Below are 19,073 nucleotides of genomic sequence, written 5' to 3'. Positions count from 1 at the left end.
GAGCCCACCGTGCTCTCTGGATGTAGATGAACTACAACTCCCAAACTCACGGTCAATGTCCACCAAACCCTTCCAGTATTTTTTGTTGAAGTTCTGTGTGCCAAGTTAGTTCAATTCCATTGTTGGTGGAGTTCAGAATGCTCTTTGACTGTAGGTGAACTATAAATCCCAGCGACTACAACTCCCAAAGGACAAAATCAATCCCTTCCCTTCCCCAAATTTGGGCGTATCGGGTATTTGTGCCAAATTTGGTCCACTGAATGGAAATACACACTGCATATCAGATATTTATATTACGATTCATAACAGTCACAAAATAAGTTATGAAGTAGCAATGAAAATAATGTTATGGTTGGGGGTCAACACAACACGGGGAACTATATTAAGGGGTCATGGCATTAGGAAGGTGAGAACCACTGCTCTAGAGGAAGGCCACCCAAATGATCAACACAGAGAGATATAGGAGTGGTGACACTTGGCTTGTAAACAGTCCATGTTGTGGTTGGGGATCAACACAACGTGGGGAACTATATTAAGGGGTCATGGCATTAGGAAGGTGAGAACCACTGCTCTAGAGGAAGGCCACCCAAATGATCAACACTGAGAGATATAGGAGTGGTGACACTTGGCTTGTAAACAGTCCACGTTGTGGTTGGGGGTCAACACAACGTGGGGAACTATATTAAGGGGTCATGGCATTAGGAAGGTGAGAACCACTGCTCTAGAGGAAGGCCACCCAAATGATCAACACAGAGAGATATAGGATTGGTGACACTTGGCTTGTAAACAGTCCACGTTGTGGTTGGGGGTCAACACAACGTGGGGAACTATATTAAGGGGCCATGGCATTAGGAAGGTGAGAACCACTGCTCTAGAGGAAGGCCACCCAAATGATCAACACAGAGAGATATAGGATTGGTGACACTTGGCTTGTAAACAGTCCACGTTGTGGTTGGGGGTCAACACAACGTGGGGAACTATATTAAGGGGTCGTGGCATTAGGAAGGTTGAGAACCACTGCTCTAGAGGAAGGCCACCCAAATGATCAACACAGAGAGATATAAGAGTGGTGACACTTGGCTTGTAAACAGTCCATGTTGTGGTTGGGGGTCAACACAACGTGGGGAACTATATTAAGGGGTCATGGCATTAGGAAGGTGAGAACCACTGCTCTAGAGGAAGGCCACCCAAATGATCAACACAGAGAGATATAAGAGTGGTGACACTTGGCTTGTAAACAGTCCATGTTGTGGTTGGGGGTCAACACAACGTGGGGAACTATATTAAGGGGTCATGGCATTAGGAAGGTGAGAACCACTGCTCTAGAGGAAGGCCACCCAAAAGATTAACGCAGAGAGATATAGGATTGGTGACATTTGGCTTGTAAACAGTCCACGTGAAAGGGATCTCGGAGTCTTAGGAGACCACAATCTGGACGAGATCCAACGGTGTGATGCAGCAGCTGAACAAGTCCATCTAATTCTAGGTTGCATCAACGGGAACATCGTGTCTAGACGGAGAGAAGTCACAATTCCATTTTATTCTTTGCTTCAAGTAACGCAACCGCGCTGCTTCATTTCGTTACCTGCTGGATTTCTAAACCCTTTCTCAAAAGCAGCCTCAAGTAGGCCAGATTGTTGTAACCTTCCTCCAGCTATCGGGCAATCTTGTTCTCATGGCTGATGCCTGTTGATAGATGTATGTGCCAACCATCCACTTACGCCTTTATCAGAGCGAACCATCTCCCTCCTTGGATCGAAAGATCTACCTTGATCCAGGCCTTTGTGGCAAACGCCCTGAAGCAATGCTCAGCCGCGGCGACTGGAGCTTAGGCATGTGCTGCTTTTGAGCACTGAGCTTCCACGCAGAGATCACTTCATACGGTTGACGTAAAGAGTTTTGCCCTGTTCTTGGTCCTGAGATTCGAACCTGCGACCTTTCGGTCTGCAAGTTCAGCAGCTCAGCGCTTTAACATGACATCAAATTATTTTTTAAAACCCTACATCAATTTCCATACTTGTGTACTAAAGTTGGGATAGTTGTAAGGGTTTAATTTAATTGTTATAGTGTATTTTAATTATGTATTTTTTATAGTTTTAATTAATGATATGTACTGTTTTTGTTTTATTATTATGTTCTTGGCATTAAATGTTGCCAACTGTTGTAAGCCGCCCTGAGTCCCCCCGGGTGAGAAGGGTGGAATATAAATGCTGGAAATAAATAAATAAATAAATAAATAAATAAGGAATACAATACCATCTACATTATTTACAAGCAGGGCCAAGGTAATTTTCAAGTGTAGGCAAACACCCAACCAACCAATCGGGCATCGAATTGTTGCCAATTGTGAGGCCACTCTGAGTCCTCTTTGAGGTGAGAAGGGTGGGTCACAAATATGGAAAATAAATAAATAAATAAAATCAGGACAATAAAAAAAAGAACACTCAAAAACGGGAATTCCAGACATGAAACAATCAGGGCTAGCTAACACCTCCCAACAAAGGATCCCCCCCATGCAGGAAGCAGCCAGGCTTTGAAGCTGCAATGCCATTTAAAGCTAATCAAGGTGGCCAACTACAACATCCACACTTGCCTCAGACAGACAAAATTTCTTTGAGTACTTTCTCCCAACCTTGACATTCCATAGCTATACAAACCCCACTTACCTAGTTTCCAACAGACCTCTTGCCTAGTTTTTGCCAGAATGGTAGGCCCACGCGGCCAGGCCCAGGCCGAAGTTGGGCCCAGGCCAGGCCGGAGACCCGAAGGAGAAGGAGGCGGTGGGGTGCGCAACTGCGCCCCCGGGATTATTGCGCCACAGGCAAGTGCCTAACTGGCCTCGTGGTTGAACCGTCCCTGTTTACAAGTTCAAATGTCATGGGGAGGACAACAAAGTAAATTTTAAATACCTATCTCAGTGATGGCAAACCTATGACACGCGTGTCAGCACTGACACGCCTAGCCATTTTTTCTGACACACTGCCACATGCAGATTGATTGGATGACTAATGTCTTTTGTGGCTAAATTTGGTGTGATTTGGTCCAGTGGTTTTGTTGTTTACTCCATGGGAATTATGCACATTACATATATATCTATATATATAAAAGGGTAATGGAATCGTGGCACCGGACAAAACAACTAAACTAAATGCCCCACAACCTCGAAAATTGACAGCACAACCTCTCATCCACGCCTCTATGTTCATACAACAAAAAGAAAAGAAAAATTAAGTCCTAGCCACAGCAACGCGTGGCCGGGCACAGCTAGTCTATATATATAAAAGGGTAATGGAATTGTGGCACCGGACAAAACAACTAAACTAAACGCCCCACAACCTCGAAAATTGACAGCACAACCTCTCATCCACGCCTCTATGTTCATACAAAAAAAAGAAAAGGAAAATTAAGTCCCAGCCACAGCAACGCGTGGCCGGGCACAGCTAGTCTATATATATAAAAGGGTAATGGAATTGTGGCACCGGACAAAACAACTAAACTAAACGCCCCACAACCTCGAAAATTGACAGCACAACCTCTCATCCATGCCTCTACATTCATACAACAAAAAGAAAAGGAAAATTAAGTCCCAGCCACAGCAACGCGTGGCCGGGCACAGCTAATATATATATATATATATATATATATATATATATATATATATATATATATCATTGTATTATTATTCTATTATTATTGTAGTATATTATTATATTATTACTATTATATTATTATTATATTATTCATTATTACATTGAAACTACAACCGAGAGAAATCAGTGTGGAAACTGCAAGATTTGTTGTACATGGAAATAATGGTAGTAAATAGTTTTAGATTTATTAAATACAGTTATATATTACAATTATACATTTTGTTATTTAAACTATATATATTGTGAAATTATGGGGGTTTTTTTTCTCAAAGTGACACACCACCCAAGTCATGCTAGGTTTTTTGGTGAATTTTGACACACCAAGTGCAAAAGGTTGCCCATCATTGACCTATATGCAAGTCATTTCCAAACAGAAAACAAGAGCAAACCAATGGCAATGGTTTATTTCTGAAGGCTTCTCCAAACGGTGCCTAATGCCTACCCCAAAGATGTGGAGGCAAGACATGGATTTTTGCCAATGTCTTGTTTGCGTTGCTGTCTGCAGCATTTCAGAAGAGGATTTTTTTAACCCAAAGGAAGAAAGAGAGAGTCCCTTTTCTAACTGACATGAGCAAACAATCTGTGGGAAGTGGTTTTGGCAAAGCCCAAGACACACGCATTCCATCGCTGGAAATGGTGGTTCCTAGGAATTGCAAAACCCCGGTTGTGTCAGTGACAAAACGGAACCGCAAATGGCAAGAGCAGAAAGAAAAAGCAAAGTGTTTTTACAATGCAAGCCTTTCTATTCGGCAGCCTTCATTCCAGCTACATGCAATGTTCCCCAATACCCAAAGTGTGTTCTGGTTATCAGAACAGTGGAGATTTGAGAGTGGTTGTTTGTTTACAGTTTGGAAAATGGAACAAAAACGCCAATAGCAACCGCACATAACAGATCAGAGGGACACCCATATCTTTGCATGTGAAATTATGCATCATTTTGGGTGTTGAATGGCAATACCATGCAACTGGACTAAGGCACCAAATGTGCAAGGTATACTGTATATACTCAAGTGCATATAATATTAATGCATATTAATAATATTAATATAATATTAATATAGTATAATATTAATGCATATAATATTAATAATATTTTAATGTAATCTATATATATAAAAGAGTGATGGCATCAGGGCAGCGGACAAAACAACAAAACTACAGGCCCCCCAACCTCGAAATTTGACAACACAACCCATCATCCACGCCTCTAGGTTGATACAACAAAAAGAAAAGAAAAATAAAGTCCTAATTAGAGGGAGAGGAATAATAGTTTTTATCCAATTGCTGCCAGTTTGAATGCTAAGCTCCGCCCACTTGGTCTCCTAGCAACCCACTCAGCCCAGGGGACAGGCACAGTTAGGCCTCACTTAGGCCTCTTCCACATATTATCAGATTTTAACTAGATTATATGGCAGTATAGACTCAAGGCCCTTCCACACAGCTATATAACCCATTTAGAATCTTATATTATCTGCTTTGAACTGGATTATCTTGACTCCACACTGCCATATAATACACTTCAGTGTGCATTCTAAACATAAAGACAACCATACAACAGACATGCAATACCACCACTACCTCAACAATTTCTCACCAACAGCACCAGACAACGCCACAGCAATGCGTGGCCGGGCACAGCTAGTACAATATAATCATAATAATAATAATAATACACTATTATAATGGTATATTTATATTACATGTAATATTACTACATAATAATATTACAATATAGTGTTATAGTACAATATAGCAATACATAAAGCTTATATTGTGCTATACGAATAATATACTGTATATACTCAAGTATAAGCTGAGTTTTTCAGCCCTTTTTTAGGACTGAAAAAGCCCCCCTCAGCTTATACTTGAGTGAGGGTCCTGGGCGGCTTATACTCGAGAATATAAAGTACTGTACATTTATTATTTTTCTCTATTATTATTGGTATTGTTACATTTATTATTTTACTCTATTATTGTTACTATTACATTTATTTTACTCTATTTTTTATTATTAATACATTTATTATTTCACCCTGATGTTATTATTGTTATTACATTTATTATTTTACCTTATTATTATTATTATTATTATTATTATTATTATTATTATTATTATTAAAAAGATACATAAGGGCATTTACATTGAAGAAGATGAGAATACAGTAGAGTCTCACTTATCCAACATTCGCTTATCCAACGTTCTGGATTATCCAACGCATTTTTGTAGTCAATGTTTTCAATACATCATGATATTTTGCTGCTAAATTCGTAAATACAGTAATTACTACGTAACATTACTGCCTATAGAACTACCTTTTCTGTCAAATTTGTTGTATAACATGATGTTTTGGTGCTTAATTTGTAAAATCATAACCCAATTTGATGTTTAATAGGCTTTTCCTTAATCTCTCCTTGTTATCCAACGTATTCACTTATCCAACATTCTGCCGGCCCGTTTATGTTGGATAAGTGAGACTCTACTGTAATGATTTAATCCGAGTCGGAGAGTCTTGTCTTAAATTAGAGTTTTATGTGCTAACCCTAACCTACCAATGCCTCAATTAATGTAATTTTATTGGTATCTATTTTTATTTCTGAAATTTACCTCTCTCGGCTTATACTCGAGTCAATGTTTTCACAGTTTTCTTGTGGTAAAATTACGTGCTTCGGCTTATATTCGGGTAGGCTTATACTCAAGTATATACGGTATTTTTGTGTCAGGCACATTCCTGCACAATAGTACCAATCTGCTTTGAATGGAAATTGTCTTTTGAAATTCTGCTTCAGACCAAAACACTCAACCACTTCTTCAGGTGAATCTCTAAGTCTCACCCTAACTCTAACCAAATCATAACCCTGACTCAAACCTTCTTTTAAGACATCAGGATGTCTTGGAGTCCTCGTGGGGAACAAGTGAATCATGAGCCAACAATGTGATGCAGCAGCGAAAAAAGCCAATGGGATTTTGGCCTGCATCAATAGGAGTCTAGTGTAGTTGGTTCTCAACCTATGGGTCCCCAGGTGTTTTAGCCTACAACTGGACTTAATGTCAGGGGAAACCTTTACCTTTTTAATGCCATGTATATTATATAAGTAGAAAATTGGCATGTTTCTTCAGGTGTCTATTTTTCACCATGCAGGTAGAATTGTTGGTGTGTGGAGTGATGGTTCTCAACCAGGTGTTTTGGCCTATAGCTCCCAGAATCCCAGCCAGCTGTTAGGATTTCTGGGAGTTGAAGGCTAAAACATCTGGGGAGCCACAGGTTGAGAATAGTGGTTATACCGGGTAGGTATAAGAGTTAGGAGACCATGTGGATTTGAAATAGTAGTGGTTCCCGACCTTTGATCATCCACATTTTGGGGGACTTCAACTCCCAAAAGCTCCAGCCAGCTTGTGTCTCTGTCAAGAATTCTGGGAGTTGAAGACCCACAGGTTGAGAACCAGTGGTGTAGAGCATGGCCGGGTAGGTATACGAGTTAGGAGACCATGTGGATTTGAAATAGTAGTGGTTCCCGACCTTTGATCGTCCACATTTTGGGGGACTTCAACTCCCAAAAGCTCCAGCCAGCTTGTCTCTCTGTCAAGAATTCTGGGAGTTGAAGGCCAAAACATCTGGGGACCCACAGGTTGAGAACCAGTGGTGTAGAGCATGGCCGGGTAGGTATAAGAGTTAGGAGACCACGTGGATTTGAAATAGTAGTGGTTCCCGACCTTTGATCGTCCACATTTTGGGGGACTTCAACTCCCAAAAGCTCCAGCCAGCTTGTCTCTCTGTCAGGAATTCTGGGAGTTGAAGTCCAAAAACGTAATAGTCCCAAAGGTGGGAATTGCTAGTGGAAAACCACACAAACCCTACAGTGCCCTCTAGAGGACACAAGAACAATTTGACCTTGTATTTGGCCCATTTTAATCCAAGGTATACTAGCTCTGTAAGTGGAAAAGTAGGGTCAACAAAAACAATATGGTATTAACAATAACATAATAATAATAATAATAATAATAATAATAATAATAATAATAATAATAATAATAATAATAATAATAACAACAACAACTTCATTTGTACCCTGCCCTGTCTCCCCCTGGGGACTCTGGCCAGCTTCCAACATAGTAACAGGCAAACATTCAATGCCTACATGAACAATGCAGAGCTAGATATGGATCTATAATTATATATACTAATTTCACATATGCATTTCCCCCTGAAATGTTTGCAAATCCTCTCTCTCTATATGTGCATTTTCCCCTTGCAATATTTGCAAGGCCTATATATTTATGTTTATATCTATCTAGAAATCTCTATGTGTGTGTGTACATTTCCCCTGCAATATTTACAAGCCCTATATATCTAATGTTCATAAATATCTATCTAGACATCTCTCTGTATATAGATAAATATATCTGCATAGGATTTGCAAAGACTTGTAAACATATGAGGTGAAAATTCATATATAAAATAATGTATACACATAGATACAGATGTACAGGTACATGGAAATCTCTAGATATCTATATGTATACAGGATTTGCAAAGACTTGCAAACATATGAGGGGGAAAATCATATATAAAGTTAATGTAGATAGATAGATGAATAGATAGATACAAATATAAAGGTACATAGGCTTGCAGGGGGAAATGCTTATATATCTGTAGCAGAGATTAACAAATATTTCAGGGGAAAATGCTTTTATAAGATTAATGGATATATCTATATATATAAAAGAGTGATGGAATCCTGGCGACCGACAAAATAACAAAACTAAACACCCCACAACCTCAAAAATTGACAGCACAACCCCTCATCCACACCTCTAGGTTGATACAACAAAAAGAAAAGAAAAATAAAGTCCTAATTAGAGGGAGAGGAATAATTGTTTTTATCCAATTGCTGCCAGTTAGAAGGCTAAGCTCTGCCCACTTGGTCTCCTAGCAACCCACTCAGCCCAGGGGACAGGCAAAGTTAGGCCTCACTTAGGCCTCTTCCACACTGCCTATAAAATACAGACACCATCAGACAACGCCACAGCAATGCGTGGCCGGGCACAGTTAGTATATTCTTCTTCCTGACTTGCAAGGGCGTCTTTCTCTTTTCAAAACATTCCCTTGATAAAGAGCGAGGGAGGCTTTGGAAAAGTAAACACTGATAAGGGAGGGAAAGATGAGAGATAAATATGTCATATACTGCAAGCAACCCTCCGGGCTCCGCTGCCGGCTTGACCTTGACCCGATTATAAGCCAGGGGAGGCTTTTTCAGCTCATAAAAAGGGCTGAAAAACTCGTCTTATCTTCAAGTATATATGGTAAGCACTTTTCCAACAGGTAGTGAGTTCAACTTCTTGTTAGAATCATGGATCATTTGGATCAAAGAGAGAACCAAATTGTGGGATCCACCAGCATACCACCAATGGTGTGTTTCCGAAGACTATTCAAGCACAACCAACTAACACTGTGTTTCTCCCCATTCCAGGGAACGACTCCATTTTCCATGACATCGACAGTGATACCTCTTTAACCAGCTTGAGCGATTGCTTCCTGGCCTCCTCGGAAGTAAACTCCATGCAGGCCCGGGTAGGCAACCCTATTGACAGGCTGTACTCTATGCAGAGTTCGTACTTTGCTTCATGAGAGTCAAGGCGAGACGACGGAAGCAAGGAAAGCGAAGCAAAAGACCCCCCAAGAGAACACTGACCGTCACGAGACACTCTCCCCACAACCTTTGTCCCTCAAGCGAGACTCTTACAGCCATATTTCCTTCTGCTCTTCCTTCGCACTGACTTTGGGCACCAAAATAAGGGAGACTCTAGTAAAGACGAAATAATGGAAGGTACAGACCTGGCACCCCGAAACAACACCAAGACCATCTTAACCTCTTCCAGAAATCCTCTCTTCGGTGTCTTCTTGCCTGCAGTTGCAAAAGAAATGGGAGTTTTCTTGAGAGATTTGCCCTTGTGGGCACGGACATCCAACAGCCACCAATGTGTTGTTAGATAATGTTAGGAAAGGACTTTGGAGAAACTAGAGAACACCTTCTTTGCTCTTTCTCACCTCCATTTGGGACCCCAGAACTGCAAAATGTGGAAACATAGCTGCGGTTTCCGAGCGAGTATCCCCATTTGGTACGGTTTGCATAATGGACCTGCTCCGCCCAATCTGATAGTTGGACCCCGTTGTACTGTATGAGGGAGAGGGGAGGGGAGACCGCTTGGGAAGCAAGAAGACTTTGTTTTTCCTCTCTCTATCCTCCCCAGTCATGTTATAATTATTACCGTATTTAATTAAAGGAAGAACCAGAAAGACGCATGAGAAGGGAGGGTGGCCCAAATGATTCCGAGACACACAACTTTTCCTTCATTTGCCGTCAAATCGTAACTTTGCCCAAAAACTCACTGATCCGTTGCCAAGTTTCATATCTCCCCCTCTCCTCCCCCTTTGATTGGCAGTCATCTGTTGGCCATTCCATTCTGTTTATACCCGTCAGTGAGAAATACACTACACACGGTTGCCCTGGTATGAATGAATCATTCCTAGCCCTTTCCCTCGCTCAGGAAAAAATTCCTCGTGCCCCTCGAGGGTCTCCTGAAATGTCAATCAAGCAGCTACAAATCAAACAAGAGCTCATAGGATACCTTGGCTCCCCACCACCTACAGCCCTATGTCCTGATGGAATCCCATCATAAACTGGTTCAGCTATGATTTGCAGTTGAAATGAGGGATATAGTGTTTACTTCACAAATCTATGCAGATTTACTGGGAAACCAGTCCCATTGAGTCCAGTAGGCCTTCCTTTCAAGAAGGGAAATGTGTTTTATATGATGGATGGGTTACACCACCCATTCCCACCATGGGTTCCATGAGATGTTTTGGTCCTACCAGCCCTGAGATGACCAATGATGGAGAATGAGCTTTCATTGGATGTAGGGATGTCCCATTGAGTTCAGTAGGGCTTTCAAGAAGGGACATGTGTTTGGATGATGGATGGGTTACATCACCCATCTCCACTAGATGTTTAGGTCTACAACTCCTACCAGCTCTGAGATGACCGATGGTGGAGAATGATTTGAATTGTAGTCCCAAACTTCCATTGGATGTATGGATGTCCCATTGAGTTCAATAGGGCTTCCTTTCCAGGAGGGACATGTGTTTTGTATGATGGATGGGTTCCATGAGTTCCATGAGATCTACAACTCTTACCAGCCCTGAGATGACCGATGGTGGAGAATGATTTGAATTGTAGTCCCAAACTTCCATTGAATGTAGGGATGTCCCATTGAGTTCAATAGGGCTTCCTTTCAAGGAGGGGCATGTGTTTTGTATGATGGATGGGTTACACCACCCATCCTCACCACAAGTTCCATGAGATCTACAACTCCTACCAGCCCTGAGATGACCAATGGTGGAGAATGAGCTTTCATTGGATGTAGGGATGTCCCATCGAGTTCAGTAGGGCTTCCTTTCAAGAAGGGACATGTGTTTGTATGATGGATGGGTTACATCACCCATCCCCACTAGATGTTTATGTCTACAACTCCTACCAGCCCTGAGATGACCGATGGTGGAGAATGATTTGAATTGTAGTCCCAAACTTCCATTGGATGTAGGGATGTCCCATTGAGTTCAGTAGGGCTTCCTTTCAAGGAGGGGCATATGTTTTGTATGATGGATGGGTTACACCACCCATCCTCACCACAAGTTCCATGAAATCTACAACTTCTACCAGTCCTGAGATGACTGATGGTGGAGAATGATTTGAATTGTAGTCCCAAATTTCCATTGGATGTAGGGATGTCCCATTGAGTTCAGTATGGCTTCCTTTCAAGGAGGGACATGTGTTTTGTATGATGGATGGGTTCCATGAGTTCCATGAGATCTACAACTCCTACCAGCCCTGAGATGAAGATTTGAATTGTGGTCCCAAGCTTCCATTGGATGTAGGGATGCCCTCCATCTTGGGTGAGTTTACCAAGGGATTGGACAAATCTAATAAAAATAATGGGTACTTGGGTGCTTGATAGCAATGATGGCTGAACATTGCTCAAGTCCTGGAAGTAATATATCTCTCGGTATCAGTTGCGGGAGTACATAAGTGAAAAGTTACTACTGCACTGGGCCATCTCAGCTCTGTGATATCTCCATATGATAGGAACCATTCTTTCTTCTCAGTGGTTTCCATAAATACCTTGAGGGACATATATACAGGTTTGGCTAAGCAACCCTCCCTTTGCTCTCCTTGCCATGGATTTAATAAAGTATGGAGCATTAATAAATGAAGGAGAAAAAGTAAAGGAAATAGTATTGGGGAAATGACCACAACCCACCATTCATACCATGGTTCCAACCTGATGGTCTTAGAAGAACTTCCACACTGTAATCAGTTGAAGGCGACCATCTACTCATACTTTCAAACCCAGATGTAAGGAACATTCTAGTTCAGAAACTCATGGATACTATAAGTTGCACATTCATACCATGGTTCCAACCTGGCGGTCTTAGAAGAACGTCCACACTGTAATCAGTTGAAGGCGACCATCTACTCATACTTTCAAACCCAGATGTAAGGAACACTCTAGTTCAGAAACTCATGGATACCATAAGTTGCACATTCATACCATGGTTCCAACCTGGTGGTCTTAGAAGAGCTTCCACACTGTAACTAGTTGAAGGCAACCATCTACCCATACTTTCAAACCTAGATGTAAGGAACATTCTAGTTCAGAAGCTCGTGGAGACTATAAGATGCACATTCATACCATGGTTCCAACCTGGTGGTCTTAGAAGAACTTCCACACTGTAATCAGTTGAAGGTGACCATGTAATCAGTTGAAGGCGACCATCTACTCATACTTTCAAACCTAGATGTAAGGAACATTCTGGTTCAGAAACTCATGGATACCATAAGAGACACATTCATACCATGGTTCCAACCTGGTGGTCTTAGAAGAACTTCCACACTGTAATCAGTTGAAGGTGACCATCTACTCATACTTTCAAACCCTGATGTAAGGAACATTCTAGTTCAGAAGCTCGTGGAGACCATAAAATGCACATTCATACCATGGTTCCAACTTGGTGGTCTTAGAAGACCTTCCACACTGTAATCAGTTGAAGGCGACCATCTACCCATACTTTCAAACCCTGATGTAGAGAACATTCTAGTTCAGAAGCTCGTGGAGACTATAAGATGCACATTCATACCATGGTTCCAACCTGGTGGTCTTAGAAGAGCTTCCACACTGTAATCAGTTGAAGGCAACCATCTACTCATACTTTCAAACTCAGATGTAAGGAACATTTTGTTTCAGAAACTCATGGATATCATAAGATGCACATCCACAAAATTACAACCTAGTCCTGAAACGTACATTTCTATTTCAGAGGGTAGCACACAATCACAATCCACTGGGCACAAAATACTTGAACTACATAATAATAATAATAATAATAATAATAATAATAATAATAATAATAATAATAATAATAATAAAGCAGCTCCCACTGGCAAAGCGGACTACAGCTGGAAAGATTTGAGGTTGAGGTCCCCAACATCTGGAAAGCTACACATTCTCCAGTTGTCCTATTCAGTGGTAGTTCTCAAACGTTGGCTCTCCAGGTGTTTGGAGCTTCCACTCTCAGAATCCCACATCATTGACTAGTCTGGATGAGACCTCTAGGAGCTGAAGTCCAAAGGACTTAGAGCAGTGGTCTTCAACCTGTGGATTCCCAGATGTTTGGGCCTTCAACTCCCAGAAATTGGGATTTCTGGGAGTTCAGAAATCCCAGATGGTAAACTGGCTGGGATTTTCTGGGAGTTGTAGACCAAAAACACCCAGGGACCCACTAACTTAGAGGACCAACATTTGAGAACCATAGCTGTGGAGCTACATTCATGTTGACTGTGGTTCCATTGTGAGCCTGCCTTTCCTCGGTGCTTGTGCTTTTTCGGCAGAGATAAATGTCACTCTTATTTGTGGTATGGATTACCCTCCGGGCGCATAATCATTGTGCAAGTTTAACCCGAGACCTTCCAGGTCAAAGGTTCTGAAGCAAACCCCTTGACCTTCTCTTGATTTAGGATTTATTCCGGTATTGTCAAGGGAGACGAGCAAAAGCCATACAGACCGCAACAAAGCAAGCAGGTAGGAAGATCTAACAATAACATTGATTGATATCTTTTTCAAAAATTCATCAAAAACGAACCCTATATTGGATGCTGAAGGTTATGAGAGCGGTTTATTAGGCATTCCTTGTGACAACCATTCCCAGGAGTAGACGGACCCTTTGTTAGTTCAAATAAGACAGATTATAGCCTTTCAATCATCTTTGTGTGGCGAAAAATAACAGACTGTATACTCAGAGCAACAGATACGTGTAATTTTTAAAATGCAGCGGGTTAAACCGCTAAGATGATTGGAAGGTTGGTGGTTCAAATCCGGGGAGCGGGGTGAGCTCCCATTGTTAGCCCCAGCTTCTGCCAACCTAGCTGTTCGAAAACATGCAAATGTGAGTAGAACTATAGGATCAATGGAGTGCTCCATGACCTTGGACAATACCAGCTCCTCGACTCAGAAATGGAGATGACCACCACTCCCCAGAGTCGGACTTAACTAGACGTAATATCAAGGGGAAACCTTTACCTTATTTTTTAAAATTCTCATTGTTTAGGCACTGAATGATCTCACCATAGAATAGAATCGCTTCGATAGCTTTGTCTCCACACTTGTTGAATCGTTCTGTGTAGAAAAACAAGAGGTTTTTTTCCTGCACAAAAAAAAAATTGTTTTTCTACAGGAAACATGGTCTCCTCAACAGGAAAGGCAGGGTTGTACAGACAGAACTTGCTTTCACAAGTTACCACGTGTACTTCGACATTGATCAAAGGATCGTTGACAGAGCTGGTCCAACAATGAGGCAAATTAAGCGGGCGCTTCGGGCGCAAAACATACGAGGGCGCAGTCAAGACTGCTTTTTCTGTTGATTTGTTGTAAAACAAATTTATAAAATCTTAATGTAATTGGATGTTTAATAGGCTTTTCCTTAATCCCCCCCTTATTATCCAACATTTTCACTTATCCAACACTTTTATTTTTCAATGACTGGTTGGGGGGGGGGGGGTGCCAAAATTCTGTTCGCCTACACTTGAAAATTACCTAGGGCCGGCTCTGATCGTTGAATGTCTCTGTTAAGAATCCTTTTGGATAGTTTTGGACCATCTTGAACATATGCAAGAAAGGGTTGAACACTTCCGCAAGTGTTTTGTATGCCTCACAACATTCAGAAATCAAAACAGAAGTTGTCATTCCACACTAATTTCCAAATCGAAAATGGTTGTTAGGAGATGGATTTGGGTGAGATGGTTTGGAGAGAGGTCGATCTTCAGAAATGGATTTGGAGACTGTTAAGGATCTAGCCGTTGGGTGAGATGGTTTTCAGAGGGATCGATCTTCAGAAATGGTTTTGGAGTCTAGCCGTTGGACACGGTCAACTCCACCTCTAAGGAGTGTCCCATTGAAATGAATGGACGTGCTCTCTGGAAGTTCCCATTCCTTTCCATTATTTATTGTGTCGGAAGCGACTTGAGAACATACCGCAAGTCACTTCTGGTGTGAGAGAATTGGCAGTCTGCAGAGACGTTGCCCAGGGGATGCCCAGATGTGTTGCCATCCTGCTGGGAGGCTTCTCTCATGTCCCTGCAAGCTAGAGCTGACAGGTGGGAGCTCACCCGACTTGAGAAAATACTGCAAGTCGCTTCTAGTGTGAGAGAATTGGCCATCTGCAGAGAGGTTGCCCAGAGGATGCCCAAATGTGTTGCCATCCTGCTGGGAGGCTTCTCTCATGTCCCCGCAAGCTAGAGCTGACAGTCGGGAGCTCACCCAACTTGAGAAAATACTGAAAGTTGCTTCTGGTGTGAGAGAATTGGCTGCCTGCAGAGACGTTGCCCAGGGGACATTTCCCGGATGTGTTGCCATCCTGCTGGGAGGCTTCTCTCATGTCCCTGCAAGCTAGAGCTGACAGACGGGAGCTCACCCCATCTCACGGATTTGAACTGGCAACCTTCAGGTCGGCAACCCAACCTTCAGATCAGCAATCCAACCTTCAGGTCAGAAGTCCAGCCGGCACAAATACTTTTGATTGGGCTTGTAGGTCAACCCTCAATGGATTATCTTGATCTTCCTGAGTTCACGGCTAGCAGTGATCATTTGAGCGGTTTTCAGAAAGCCTCTACTCCCATTAGAATGGAATTCCCACTTCTTCCAATTAAATACAAATAAAATAGGAATGTTTTGTCTCCTTCCCTCCTTTTCTTTAGCTGTGTATGGCTGTACGACTTGTATATTTATATATTCTGTATTTATGTTACCAAAATTGTAGTATTTTGTAGCTGTCCCGGTTTGTTTAACTTGTAAAATAATTAATAATGTTAATAATAATAATAATAATTCTTAATACGATTTCCCCTTCCTGGGCAGTTCTTGCCTTTCAAACATAGCTCTTCCTAACCCTTTGCCTTCTTCCTCCCATTCCGCCTTCAAACTGTGTTGAAAACTTCCACCAATCTCAAGGATGTAGATCACATCTCCCCGCCCCCCCCCCCCCGACTTTTCTCCTTTAATTTAATGACTTGCCATTTCTTAAATTATTTATTAGTATCGTCGTTGGGTTTTTTGTTCTTTGGTTGTCACCTTTTCACAGCATTGGGTTTTATTTTATTTTATTTTTGGATATATTTTTTGTCCACTGCTTTTAACCAGCAGTTCAGATGATGTGATTCTCAAATATTGTGTGTTGTTGGGGTTTTTTTTCCTTACGGAAGAGAGAGAGAAAGAACACTTCAGTATATTTGTAAATAAAAGCTACCTGTAAATGAAATGAGGTGTGTCTTGATTTTTCAAATTTCCTCATAATAATAATAATAATAATAATAATAATAATAATAATAATAATAATAATAATAGGAAAATGAACATGCAAAGATACTGTGGGGCTTCCGAATCCAGACTGACAAAGTTCTGGAACACAACACACCAGACATCACAGTTGTGGAAAAGAAAAAGGTTTGGATCATTGATGTTGCCATCCCAGGTGACAGTCGCATTGACGAAAAACAACAGGAAAAACTCAGCCGCTATCAGGACCTCAAGATTGAACTTCAAAGACTCTGGCAGAAACCAGTGCAGGTGGTCCTGGTGGTGATGGGCACACTGGGTGCCATGCCAAAAGATCTCAGCCGGCATTTGGAAACAATAGACATTGACAAAATCACGATATGCCAACTGCAAAAGGCCACCCGACTGGGATCTGCACGCATCATCTGAAAATACATCACACAGTCCTAGACACTTGGGAAGTGTTCGACTTGTGATTTTGTGATGTGAAATCCAGCATGTCTATTTTGTTTGCTGTGTCATAATAAAATAATAATAATAATAATAATAATAATAATAATAATAATAATAATAATAATACATCACACAGTCCTAGACACTTGGGAAGTGTTCGACTTGTAATTTTGTGATACGAAATCCAGCATATCTATCTTGTTTGCTGTGTCATACAATGTCGTTGTGTCAATAATCTATATATAGATTGGTTTTGGGGGGTTTTCTGAAATTTGGACCTAATGTTATAAGGTTTTTTGATTGAAAGACATAAAGTGGATGACTATGCCTTTTGTGACCAAATTTGGTGTGATTTGGTCCAGTGGTTTTGTTGTTTACTCAATGGGAATTACGCACACTACATTTACATATATTTAGTGTGCGTAATTCCCATAGAGTAAACAACAAAACCACTGGACCAAATTACATCAAATTTGGCCACAAAAGACATAGTCGTCCACTCTATGTCTTTCAATAAAAAAACCCTATATAATTAGGTCTAATTTTCAGAAAAACCCCCAAAACCAATCTATATATAGATTATTGACACAACTACATTGTATTACACAGCAAACAAGATAGACATGCTGGATTTCGTATCACAAAATTACAAGTCGAACACTTCCCAAGTGTCTAGGACTCTGTGATGTATTATTATTATTAATACAGCTAGGCATATTCCAGAAACAACCAGAGCCAGCTAACACCTCCCAACCAAGGATTCCCCCTCAGAGTCATTGTTATTTTTTAATATCGTTGTTGTTGTTGTTATTGTTGGTTCCTGGGAACCATGAAAATGAACAAAACCTGGCAGCCAGCATAAAAAAAAACCTCTACAACCTGGACAGTAAATAAATAACAACACTTTGAAAATAAGGGTATTCCAGACAGGAAACAACCAGAGCCAGCTAACACCTCCGAACAAAGGATTTCCCTTGGGAGAAAACAACCATGCTTTGAAGCTGCAAACCCATTCAGTGCTAATCAAGGTGACTAATGGCCGGACACAGCTAATAATAATAATAATAATAATAATAATAATAATAATAATAATAATAATGATAATGATGATGATGATGATGATGATGATAATAATAATAATAATAATAATAATAATAATAATAATAATAATAATAATAATAATAATTTATTTGTATCCAGCTCCCTGAGGGGACTCAGGGGGGATTCCAGCAGACACAGAGACAAGGCAAGCATTCAATGCCTAGAAACAACAAGGTAAAGATAAAGGTTTCCCATTCCGGCTCTGAGGAGTGATGCTCATCTCTATTTTTAAGCCAAAGAGCTGGTGTTGTCCATAGACACCTCCAAAGTCATATAACCACTGGCATGACTGCATGGAGTGCCGTTACCTTCCTGCCATGTGATCTACTCACATTTGCATGTTTTCGAACTGCTAGGTTGGCAGAAGCTGGGGCTAACAGCGGGCGCTCACTCCGCTCCCTGGATTCGAACCTGTGACCTTCTGGTCTGCAAGTTCAGCAGCTCAGCGCTTTAACATGCTGCGCCACCGGGGACTCTGAGCTTAGTTGTATAGGTAAGGTAAAGGTTTTCCCCAGACATTAAGTCCAGTCATGTCCAACTCTGGGGGGTTGGTGCTCATCTCCATTTCTAAGCCCAAGTCTGTGGTCCTCAATGAGGAAGAGTTAGTTAGCTTTAGAACAGGGAAAGGTACAGGTTTTTCCTTGACATGAGGTCTAGTTGTGTCCAACTCAGGGGGTTGGTGCTCATTCCCATTTCTAAGTTGAAAAGCCTGCATAATAATAATAATAATAATAATAATAATAATAATAATAAGAAGAAGAAGAAGAAGAAGAAGAAGAAGAAGAAGAAGAAGAAGAAGAAGAAGACCACCCGTTGAGGTCTTGCCCTGAACAAGTCAGGATCGGGGTGGCACAATGATGATGGCACAGATCAGTCATGTAAAAGCACAATGTGAACTCGCCCTGTCCAAAACTACCGTATATACTCGAGTATAAGCTGACCCTAATATAAGCCGAGGCACCTAATTTTACCACAAAAAACTGGGG

The 19,073-nt window shown here is 41.2% G+C and overlaps 1 protein-coding gene across 3 annotated transcripts in view; it reads left to right on the top strand.

Moving 5' to 3' along the window:
* Window positions 1-16,516, top strand: part of lmx1b (LIM homeobox transcription factor 1 beta) — a 303,566-nt gene extending 287,050 nt beyond the window's left edge. For all 3 annotated transcript variants that reach the window (XM_062960410.1, XM_062960409.1, XM_062960408.1), the window contains one exon: window positions 9,120-16,516. In XM_062960410.1, coding sequence (XP_062816480.1) covers window positions 9,120-9,277 — 158 coding nt within the window. In that variant the 3' untranslated portion in view covers window positions 9,278-16,516. The remainder of the gene's footprint in view (window positions 1-9,119) is intronic.
* Window positions 16,517-19,073: the final 2,557 nt, after the last annotated feature.

Source organism: Anolis carolinensis, unplaced genomic scaffold (assembly GCF_035594765.1).
Source record: "Anolis carolinensis isolate JA03-04 unplaced genomic scaffold, rAnoCar3.1.pri scaffold_7, whole genome shotgun sequence".
NCBI classification, from domain to species: Eukaryota; Metazoa; Chordata; class Lepidosauria; order Squamata; family Dactyloidae; genus Anolis; species Anolis carolinensis.
Note: the sequence above shows the minus strand (reverse complement) of the source record. Positions and strands in the feature narration are given on the sequence as shown.